Raw genomic sequence first — 12,128 nt, 5'->3', positions numbered from 1 at the left:
GCTGCGTACCTGAGATTAACCCACACTACAGAGTGCACGTGTCCTTGAACAGTTGGTCTGACCACAGCTGCTGTGCTCACAACCTGAAACAGCTCAAATAATGCGAATTAAAACTAAAAGAGCCGGAAGGGATTGGAAAAGTTGCTTCCATTTTCACAAAACTGTTAATTCACTATTTACTATATAAAACTATAAACTATTTTATATAACTTTAAAGAGCATTGACTACTATATTTTCAGTTATATTTCCAGTGTCTGCATATTGTTTTGCAAAAAACAGCAACCTTGACTGTCTTGGCACAAACTTGCATAACCTCATGTTCAAATACAAAACATGTACAGTATACTATATTTCTGATTGTACATAGCAATGCTAGAAAAGCACACTTACCTCACGTTTATCTAATTAATCTTATTAGAACTACTATAAATTATAGTAACTGCTACATTTAAACATTAGAATAAGTCATGGGATTTTGTTTGTTGATTTTCAGAGCTCTCACATTTCTGCATTGGATGGACACCCAATCTGAACCACAGAATGTACAAAGTCAGTTAAAGATAGTCTATGAAATTGATATGCAGCAAGCTAATTCTAAAATGAGTTCAAATCTAGTAGGACTTTTAAGACTTGTGAATAGCTTTTTTTTGGATTCAGTATTGTTATATCTTTTTTTTCCAGGCCTTGCAGTTTCTCTTCAGCTGCTTCATGGAGACATTGAGCAGATCAGAAGAGAATACATGGTGCTATTCACCCGTGGTGTGGCCATAACAAAGAAACTGGGCTTCTCAGACATTATAATGCCAGGTGGGAATTAAGTGATCTCTAGACCAGCATCTCAGGCACTTCAATGTAATAAGAGAGTGCTATCTGGCTTCAATATGAACTTTAAAATGGGGCCTTTCTATTACAGGAAATAAAAACAGGACAATTAATTAATCAGATAATATTGTGTCTATTTCAGAAATTGATTTCACTAGGAGAATTTAGTTTAGTAAAGTCCAGCAGAATGCTTTGCCTCTCCTTTTCAGTATGCTCTGCTTTGAGTTTTAACTTACAAGGATTTTGAGTATTAACTACGGTAAATAAATGCATAGCACTGCCTCAGACATCTTATGATGTTTGTGAACATCCTGACAAAAATCTTATACATCATTCTCTATGGTTTGGCATTATACTATAATGAACTATAATAATTTCTGATGGAAAGTGATGAAACCCACAATCAGGATGATAATGCAATCAAATAATTCCTTCCTTGCGTTTACCACAATTTAGGTAACACCTGTACACTTGAAGAGTTTTTCCTTAAATATTTTGGATTGGTTAAAACTTACAAAAGCAGCATCCAAATACTTATCTGATAATTATTTTATACCCTTTACATTTTTCATACCCTTTAAAATGTTATAAGTTTTTTATGTGTGAATTTAATTATATATTGCAATTCTAAATATTTTGAATAACTTTTGATATTAAGTGACATTCACATTTACCTTTCCCAAGAAATTCAGTAGTTGTTTTTTATAAAAGTAAAAGTAAATGGTTATACTGCAGCTGTTATAGCTAACCTCTGGACAGAAGGTATTTGGCTGCATGAATGAGGTCATCATTTGCATATAATACCAGTAAAAAGTGTCTTTTTGTTACTGAGATACTGTGAAAAATTTCATTCAAAAGGTGCAAAAGCTATTAATAAATCCATGATCCCTATTCTTCTCATTCCATTTCAAATTGCCATATTCCAACGACTTACTGTATGGATTTTTATAGTGAAAAAGCAGATAATTAGATGCCATGTACTGTATAAAATAAATTTTAAAATGTGTTACAAGAAAAAGCCATTACATGCAATCTCAGTTTGCTTTTCTTTTGGCTGTGAGAGTGCAGTTGCAACAATTGTTTCCATGACTGCTCTTAACAGTCACCTTCCACCTGTAATGTCTTTTTTACTGGTGGTAAAAGCAGAAGAACAGTCTTTTGGTGAATGCGAAACATGTTGCTTCATTGTTATGCTTGTCAAAAATGCTATTTATAAAAACCCTTATATCTGCGTGACTGGCTTGTTTCCTGTACAGAGCTTGAGATCTTTCCTTCCTTCTTCAAAGAAAACCAGTGCAAGCATTTCAGTAGCATTCTTAACAATTAACTGCCGTGGTTTTCACACCATATATTTATTTTAATTGGCACTGTGTGTTTTTTCTTGAAGCAAACAGAAACAGAAGGGAAATAGCATGCCTGGAGTTCTGTTTTTACTTTTTTTCTTTTTTTCTTTTTGAATTTTCAATACAAAAGTTCTGCATTAAGCTTTCTTGCCTAAGACCATCACTGTTATCAGATCACCTTTTGTCCCACTGCTCATGAAACTGAAAGGACAATTATGCAGAAAGTAGTGTTTCATCATCATGGTAGGCATGCCAGTTCAATATAAGTGATGATCCCCAAACTATCTAGACCACAGTTTACTCATTAAGATGGCAAAATTAAGAAACATTTTAAGCATTTTAGGTAATTGCTTCACATTGTTGAACACACTGAACAAGGACAGCTGATTGCAAAACAAGTTTTTTTTATGTTGCTCTGGCAGAATCTCACGGTAGGGATCGTCAAGCTGGTGTTCCTTTGTGGGTCACATTGCATGCAGAATTGACTTGCGGTCACTTGCCAGTTTAAAGGCGTGGAGAACAAGGCAGAGGAAACACCTGCTGACTAGACTAAAGGAAGAGGCTCAGAAAGGTGGAGAATTTTGGCAACTCATTGATCTTCATGATTGTCACAAACTTCCCTTGAAGTCCATGCGGTGCATTAGCAGTTCTAAAACAACTGGAAGTAGTGATTTCAATAATTAAAAACTGTAACTTTTGTAATGTAGAATTTGATGCAAATGCTAAAATAACCAGAAATGTGATCTTTGAGGGTGGCACAGTCTCGCAGTGGTTAGCTTTGCAGCACTGGGGTCCCAAGTTCAGTTCTGGATGTTGGTACTTACTACCTGCGTGGAGTTTGTATGCTTTCCCTGTGTTCATGTGGGTTTCCTCTGCATGCTCACAGACCAAAATATGTTGATAGGCTAATTGGCATTTGAAAAAATTGACCAAAGGTGTGAGATTGTACATGTCTGTACAGTATACAGTATATGCCCTGTGGTGGACTGGCATCCCTTCCATGGAGTACCCTGCCTTGTGTCCATTGCTTGCCAGGGTTGGTTCTGGTCCTCCAACAACCCTGAACTGGAAGGTTGGATGTGATCTTTGCTTTTCTGATGTTTATTACTAGCCAAAAACACTTTATGAAAAAGCTTTTTTTTCTGTCCATTGAGTGCTTAGTGTCTTTGTGCTTCCACCTACTGTATGGTGTACCATTTGAATTGCAGCTAACATAAGAACCTAAGAGGTGCAAGGTTCATAAAGGTGACTCATCCTTTGTTGAAGTCTGTATTATGTTAAAAAGATATGTACAAGGGATGTTTCTTTAAAATAATTGTATTTTTATTTGCTGGTGGTCCACACAGGCACAACACCTAATGTTTTATTTTAGTTTTGGCAACAGAAAAGAACAGTTAACCATTTCAGGAGGATTATGCTGAGACTAGACTATGACAATCAATGTAAGAATTGCTGGAAACCGTTTGTGTCTGCAGTGTTCCTAACATATTGGAATAGTGAAAACAAAAACATGAAAGTGTTTGACTTGAGCCCAAATGATTCTAAATGGCCTCCCAAATCAAAATAAAGCAAAGTAAACTTAAAATACCTCTTTATTTTTATTATTTTATTTTTTGACCATGAATCAGAAAGCAGGAATTTTATCTATGTTCTTGGGTAGCAGAAGACAGAAAATTTAACTACTGATCTTACTGCTGAACAGTTAAGCTTTATTATCTTTTTGTTTTCAGAATTTATACTTTAATCGCATAATTTAGTTTCAGAACAACTGTCAATGCCACTTTTAAATTTGTGTTGACTTTTGTGAAATTATTTCTCTATGGAATTGGTTGTTCATACTGTATTTACATGACCAGTTCAGTTAGTCTATAGTTTATTATATACTATAAACTTTTATATACCATATGTAGTATTTACCTCTTAAATCTAACTAGTTTCTACTATCATTATTTCAGTCAGTTACACATTTATACAGTATTCTTCTTCTAAAAGTGTTCATGAACTCACTGCTGTTACACTTTTGCAGGGGAGATGAGGAATGATTTGTATATCACTTTGGAAAAAGGCGAGTTTGAAAAAGGAGGTAAAAGTGTGGCAAGAAATGTTGAGATCACAGTTTATTTGCTTGAAAGTGATGGGCAGATTCTGAAGGTAAGACATGTCTTATTATTTTCTTAATATTACTGTACCAAAAATAAAGACTTGTGATAAAAATGAAAGCAATACAGTATATTAAATCTTAATATTATCTTAGTGGAATGGTTGTCATTTACAATTTAAACAAACATACAGTATATTACAGTGTACAACCCCTGTTCCTTTTATTCTTTGAAAATGGTTGTACAAAAGTATTTTTAAATTATTTTTTATTAAAAAAAAACAACAGAAAGTATCTGTCAGCAATTTTACAGAAGAAAAAAAATGCACTGTACTTGAACTTTGTATGCAGAAGTCACACTGGGATTGTTCATCAGACTGTCAAGTGGTGCTTGATATAGCATGTGGCTATTCAGAGCATACTACGACAAGTTTCCATGACACATTTTGAACTTTTGTGTCGGAGGCAAAAAATACACAGTTTCCTCTGAGAGCATTACCTAAACTACAAAAATAGGTCATAGAACTGCTCTCAGGTTCTTGTCTCTGAGACAAAAGAAGAAAGTTAAACTCCTGTCTTTCACCCCTGCCTGATCTGTTTTCTTCCCCTTATGCAGAACTACGTCTCATCAGGCTCTGGAGAGCCAGCAGGTGATGAGTATCACTCATTTGTGCTTTACCACAACAACAGCCCCAGATGGGCCGAGCAGATCAAGCTGCCTATTCCCGTGGACAAGTTTCGGGGTTCGCACGTGCGCTTCGAGTTCAGACACTGCTCCAGTAAGCACAGTGTTTGTTCTCCTACCTCACCTGTATGACATGTCCTCATCCTCACACTATACATAATTTGCATCATTATTTTGTGTGCACCTGCTATACAGTAAATATTAACTCCATCACCTATTATCAATGGGCTATTTGCGCATGCAAACTTTCAAGCACAAGGTGTGACACACTTGATCCATTTCATACAAGAAGCATGTAAACAGAGAAGTGACAGGAGTCATCCTTGGCCACCCAAAAATGACCTGGAAATTCCTGTTGATTTATATCGGCATCGTCCCACAGCTATTGTGGTTAATATCATGTTGTGCTCTAGTGGTGATTTTAGCCTTAAATGTTTGTCCACAGGCAGAGTGAACTCACTTCTCTTTTCAATTCATTAAAAGTGTTACACAATTGGTAAATCAAAAAAAGTGTCTGTGTGGAGGGGCTGGGTGTCCTCTACATGTTCTGTGATGAGTGCCGGTTGAATCACTGTCTGAGTGTTGTCAATTGGATGTCTGTCTCCTCTTTTTTGCATTCTGGAATCCTAGAATGGGTAGCTGTACACCCGGGCAAAGAAAGGGATCATGTCTGATTACTAATTTTATAGTTTATGGATAGATGGGTAGACAGAAATGGGTAGTACTGCATATTTTCAGTCAAGCCATCAGTCAAGATAAAAAAAAATCCCATACAGTGGGTGTATACTGTAGGTTTGCTGTCTGCATTTTACTATTGATTATTGTTTTGAAAATGCTCCTTGATAGAATAAAGTAGGATTATTAAGTCACTCTTTGTAAAACTAATTTTGGAATGTGTTATTAATGGAATACATTTAACATTAAACATCTCCTTGGTGAAAGGCAAGGTGAAAATCCTTGCCTTTTTGTTTAGTCTTCCCTTCTTTGCAGGCATCTGGTATAAATGATCTAAGAATATGTTCATTCTTTTCTTTTGTGACCAGCAAAAGAGAAGGGTGAAAAGAAGCTGTTTGGGTTTTCCTTTGTTCTGCTGATGCAGGAAGATGGCAGGACCTTGCCAGACGGCACTCATGAACTCATTGTTCACAAGGTAGAAATACAATTTCACACTAAATCACAGTACTGCACAGGAAACGTCTTTAGAACGCCAAGGAGAGAGGAGCTGGTTTACAGAAAAAAGGATGACCTCTGGTGGCAGCTGCTAAACTGTTACCATTTCCTGTCCAGCAAAAGTTTGTTTTTTTACACCGCCCCCTTTTTTTCTCACATTGTGCAACACATCTAGCATCCCGCTGATGCTATATTGAAATTCCATTCCTCTTTATCCCCACTGTAGGATTTTGTTGAGCTTTGTGGGTACATTTCAAATCAGTCTGCCCACAGCAATCTGAAGTGGGGAAGTGAAGTTGAACTCGATACGGGGTTAAAAATCTCTCCTTTCTAGTCTTGTGAAGAAATTAAATGTGGTGAAATACCAGTGTTAGCCACAAACACAAAAAAAGAGAAACATGGCCATGATATGAGAGAGGTAAAGTTTTACACCAGTGAAATGACCTAATTCTTTAAAATTAGGACAGTATATCCAGAGCACACAAGGAAATGACAAATGTAAAAGCCTAAAAACAAGCTAAGGCAACCAGAGATTATGTCCTACAATATTATGCTGGATTAGAATATTATGTTTTAGACATTGTTACAGTATGTTCACATCCCATCCTCTTTATTATTTTGTCATGTAAGGATACCTTGTTTGTACTCCAGACATATACTCCAATGACATATGATTTAATTTTTTTTTCTCATCAGACGTGCTTACATGTACTGGGAAAGTCAAAGCATTAAAGACGTCTTGAAAAACCGTATTGAAAAATGCAACCTTCTGAGATGAAAGTTTGTATTGTTACACTCCAAGTGTGCACAGAATATATGGGTATTTGTTGTTTCTCCCCACAAGCTCGTACATTGTATTTAATGGTTGCTCTTTTTATTAAAGTGTCTTTGCTTTTGCCCCTTAGTAGATGTTTTCTTGTTGGTTTTTTTTAACAGTGTGAAGAAAATGCAAACCTCCAAGACTCTGCTCGCTACCTCAAGCTGCCTTTTTTAAAAGGAAATCTCCCAGGAAACAATCAAGTTGTGAAAACCACTAAGGAGTCCTTCTGGATCACATCATTCCTCTGCTCTACTAAACTCACACAAAACGGTAGAATAATTAGCATTGTCTTATCTCATGCTCTTAAAGCAGTTTATACTGTGATTAAGTAAGTCTCTTTTTCCAGCTTGGTAAGGGGTAAATTACACAAGTTACATAATAGGAAACTTAGATGGGACTGGGAATGCTTTTAATACGGCCTGTGTTATTTATATTTCTGTCATTGTTGTCAAGTTTTTTTACATTTCTTGATACTCTTGAAATTAATAATACATGTAGGATTTCATTCTCAAACACGCTGTTTTACAGAAATGAAAAACACAACTAGAGAAACAAATGTGGGCTTTAGATCATATAGGCTAAGAAGGCTTGTTTACTCTTTTGATGTAAAATGTCCATTACTTTAAATTATTTTATATGAGCAACATCCATCTCAAATATCTTCATATGGAACATCTTAAGCATTAGCAGACCAAAAATATATTTGTAGCAGATATGTCATCTGCATGGATCCTGTGAGTACATAACAAACATTGCTAATGAAGAAACTGCATAGCGAAAGCATTATAAGTAACCCTTGACATAAGATGCATGTTCAAAATGCTGGAATAACCATTCACTTTCATTTGTGCTTTATCAGTTATATTGGTAAACAATATGAGCTGACATTACTATTATTTATGGAAACTAGTGAACATAAGTGAAACTACATACTGTGCAGACAATGAAATTTATCACTTACAGGTGCAGCGTATTCACAAAAATTTCTAGGTAAATAATATTTTTTGTAGCTTGTGTGCTGATTTGAACAGAAATGACATGGGTAACTAGATTATGCTGCTTTTTCTGGATGACCTGTTGTCATCAACAGGGGGTCAGTTGTTAAATTCACAGGCTAGCTGTGTGTGTGGCCATCACTGGAAAAACCATGTAAGCTTTATGTTTGCAACACATTGCAGTTTGCTGGTGCTGTCTGGTGGGATTCTGGCTCATATCTCTCCTAGAGCTAGGATTGGCTTGTTTACTGGTCTGTCAGCACTAAGTGCCAAACGTCACCCCACCTCAATGGGACTCTTCTCTGGCAGGCGGGTACCCAAGGCATAACTGTCGCAGGCTCGTCTTTCCATTGTTACACAAGCAGCATGAGCATGTGCATGAATGCTGCTGGAGTGTGGTCCTGTCAGAATGAGCTTGCAGTAGGGGCAGAAAGGGAAGACTCACAACCTCATCAGTGTAGCATTGGCCTGTCAGGTTGCCATCAATCACTACTAATGAATCTATTCAGAAACTTGACACTTCTGCCAGAATCATCACACTTGGGCCTCCCCATTGATCTGTCTGTTTTCCACTGGATTTAGTGTACCATTCTGCTGACATATCCATCCCAGAGTACTTGGCTCCACTGCTAGCAAGCCTTCTTGAGGGATTCCTACAACATTCTGAAGGCATGAAGGCTTCATTGGTCATTTTTGGTCATATTTGTTCCTATCTGTGTTTTTCTATCTAGGTTTCTACTTATTTACACTTTTAATAGGCTCATCATCTCATCTCCAGTGCCCAGTCAACATCCTGATTAATGAATGATCAATTAATCTACACGACAATACAAATTTCCAATTCAATATTCAATATCTTAATTTTGTATGCTTCCATTTTTCTAAAAATATAGAGGGTAAAAAGCTATATATTTTCATACTCAGTGTGCAAAAAAGGATCATTCAAAAAGTGTTGTATTTCATAAATTGTATATAGAAGAAAGATCATTTATTTTTTGGTGAACTCATATCTCATATCAATGTATGATAAAACTGAAGTTGCCTTATAGAGAAACTCCTTTGACTGTTCCTTTAACAATTTGTTAAAAGTTTACTGTAAGGAATAAGTGTTATGAAAATGGGTACCATGTTAGATGCTTTCTCAAATCAATTATGGCTACTAACGGCTATGTCTGGGTTGATCATTTCAAGGGTGTTTTTTTTCAGCTGCATTTAAACTCTTTCGCCCACCATGTCATTGAGGACTGATGACAGTCAGCTTCCACTAACATACCCACCACATAGTGTATGGTCATTTGGAAAAAAATGATTTTTAATATCCTACACCTTTTACTTTCAGTTAGTCTTTGAAAAAATTCTAATTTTGTATTTGTATAGTTTTAATTTCAACAAAAAATATTTTTGCGTGAGAGGGATGTCACTTTCACTTAAGACGTAAAGAACTGCTAATTTTAACTCAAACTTAACTACTTGTACAATATGAAGAATACTTTTTTACTGCGCAAAACCGGTAATAGAAATGTTATGTGACGATGCTTATAATTATGCTTGTTTTACATAGTTGTATTGCATAGAACATTTTGATGTTCCTAAGGTACAATAGAACTGCAAATACAAGCATTTTCAGTGTTCTGGAGCAGGAGAAGAGACTCACAAGAATTACAGTAACAAAAGGATATTATAAATATTTCACAAAGCAACAATAAAATGGGTACTTTGTTATTACTTAGTTAAAAATCATAACAATAGTCATATTGTTAGCATCAATATGAAAAATAAGAGACTTTAAAAATTAATTTACTAGTGATAGAAATGAAATTTCTATTCTTTGTTTTATCATTTTCATAAGAAAAAATACTGCAACTTTGGTATAATAATAACTGAAATTTAAAACCTCTCTTTGTGTAACAATGGTTCAAGTTATGAAAAAGTATGAAAGGAGCAATGGGCTGTGTCTTTTTTTTACTTACACAGCAAGGATTCTGGGTGTGACTGCTATAAATAAATTCACCAGCCACTGAAAAATCACAACAGAGAAATGTCACGGACAAAGGATTTGTTTACCTTCTGTTTTGTATGGAAGAAGAGAAACTTGACATCTAAAGGCCAGCTTGGATTGAATTAATTTAGTTAATTTTCAAAGCCCTAAAAATGAACTTTTCTTGAATAATCTGTATTGTAAAAGGGCAGTATTAGAAAGATAGTGAAAAACCAAAATGTAAGGAATTTGGTGGAAATACAGAATCTTGTTTATATAAGCAGAACTCTAATTCTGGGCCAGTGTACATACATACAGTGGTGTGAAAAGTGTTTGCCCCCTTCCTGATTTCTTATTTTTTTGCATGTTTGTCACACTGAAATGTTTCAGATCATCAAACAAATTGAAATATTAGACAAAGATAACACAAGTAAACACAAAATGCAGTTTTTAAATGAAGGTTTTTAATATTAAGGGAAAAAAAAAATCCAAACCTACATGGCCCTGTGTGAAAAAGTGATTGCCCCCCCTGTTAAAACATAAATCAACTGTGGTTTATCACATCTTTGGAAAGCTGAGTTCAATTTCACTAGCCACACCCAGGCCTGATTACTGCCACAATCAAGAAATCACTTAAAAAGGACCTGCCTGACAAAGTGAAGTAGACCAAAAGGTCCTCAAAAGCTAGACATCATGCTGCGATCCAAAGAAATTCAGGAACGAATGAGAAACGGAGTAATTGAGATTTATCAGTCTGGAAAAGGTTATAAAGCCATTTCTAAAGCTTTAGGACTCCAGCGAACCACAGTGAGAGCCATTATCCACAAATGGTGAAAACATGGAACAGTGGTGAACCTTCCCAGGAGTGGCCGGCCGACCAAAATTACCCCAAGAGTGCAGCGACGACTCGTCAAGAGGTCACAAAAAACCCCACAACAACATCCAAAGAACTGCAGGCTTCACTTGCCTCAGTTAAGGTCAGTGTTCATGACTCCACCATAAGAAAGAGACTGGGCAAAAATGGCCTGCATGGCAGAGTTACAAGACGAAAACCACTGCTGAGCAAAAAGAACATAAAGGCTCTTCTCAGTTTTGCCAGAAAACATCTTGATGATCCCCAAGACTTTTGGGAAAATACTGTGTGGACTGAGGAGACAAAAGTTGAACTTTTTGGAAGGTGTGTGTCCCATTACATTTGGCATAAAAGTAACACAGCATTTCAGAAAAGGAACATCATACCAACAGTAAAATATGGTGGTGGTAGTGTGATGGTCTGGGGCTGTTTTGCTGCTTCAGGACCTGGAAGACTTGCTGTGGTAAATGGAACCATGAATTCTGCTGTCTACCAAAAAATCCTGAAGGAGAATGTCCGGCCATCTGTTCGTGACCTCAAGCTGAAGCGCACTTGGGTTCTGCAGCAGGACAATGATCCAAAACACACCAGCAAGTCCACCTCTGAATGGCTTAAGAAAAACAAAATGAAGACTTTGGAGTGGCCTAGTAAAAGTCCTGACCTGAATCCGATTGAGATGTTGTGGCATGACCTTAAAAAGCGGTTAAGGCTCGAAAACCCTCCAATGTGGCTGAATTACAACAATTCTGCAAAGATGAGTGGGCCAAAATTCCTTCACAGGCCTGTAAAAGACTCATTGCCAGTTATCACAAACGCTTGATTGCAGTTGTTGCTGCTAAGGGTGGCCCAACCAGTTATTAGGTTTAGGGGGCAATCACTTTTTCACACAGGGCCATGTAGGTTTGGATTTTTTTTCCCCTTAATAATAAAAACCTTCATTTAAAAACTGCATTTTGTGTTTACTTGTGTTATCTTTGTCTAATATTTCAATTTGTTTGATGATCTGAAACATTTCAGTGTGACAAACATGCAAAAAAATAAGAAATCAGGAAGGGGGCAAACACTTTTTCACACCACTGTAGCTTTGCACTAAAGTACAGTATGTATATAGATATCTTGATCTTGCTTATCACATATTGGGCAGAATCTAGAAAAAAGGTGTAGGTATAATTTGTAAATGTGTAGGAATCTTGTTTGCAGGAGGTTTGGTGATTTTTTTAGGTCAACTGTAATTTTTATGTATCATACTCAGTGGCTTTAAGGTGAAATAAAGGCATATAGTGAAAAATGCATGTAATTGTGGTACTCTTTTTCGATGTTAGTATTGCTTACACTTTAGCTCTTCTTAAAACCTGTGTGAACT

The 12,128-nt window shown here is 36.3% G+C and overlaps 1 protein-coding gene across 1 annotated transcript in view; it reads left to right on the top strand.

The window, feature by feature from the left end:
• dock4b (dedicator of cytokinesis 4b) overlaps positions 1-12,128 on the top strand; it is a 159,034-nt gene that overhangs the window by 87,042 nt on the left and 59,864 nt on the right. The window contains exons 13-17 of the mRNA XM_088923460.1: positions 683-808; positions 4,193-4,317; positions 4,881-5,043; positions 5,993-6,099; positions 7,056-7,209. Of these exons, the coding sequence (XP_088779586.1) occupies positions 683-808; positions 4,193-4,317; positions 4,881-5,043; positions 5,993-6,099; positions 7,056-7,209 (675 nt within the window). The remainder of the gene's footprint in view (positions 1-682; positions 809-4,192; positions 4,318-4,880; positions 5,044-5,992; positions 6,100-7,055; positions 7,210-12,128) is intronic.

This window comes from Atractosteus spatula, chromosome 8 (genome assembly GCF_055471065.1).
Source record: "Atractosteus spatula isolate fAtrSpa1 chromosome 8, fAtrSpa1.hap1, whole genome shotgun sequence".
NCBI classification, from domain to species: Eukaryota; Metazoa; Chordata; class Actinopteri; order Semionotiformes; family Lepisosteidae; genus Atractosteus; species Atractosteus spatula.
Note: the sequence above shows the minus strand (reverse complement) of the source record. Positions and strands in the feature narration are given on the sequence as shown.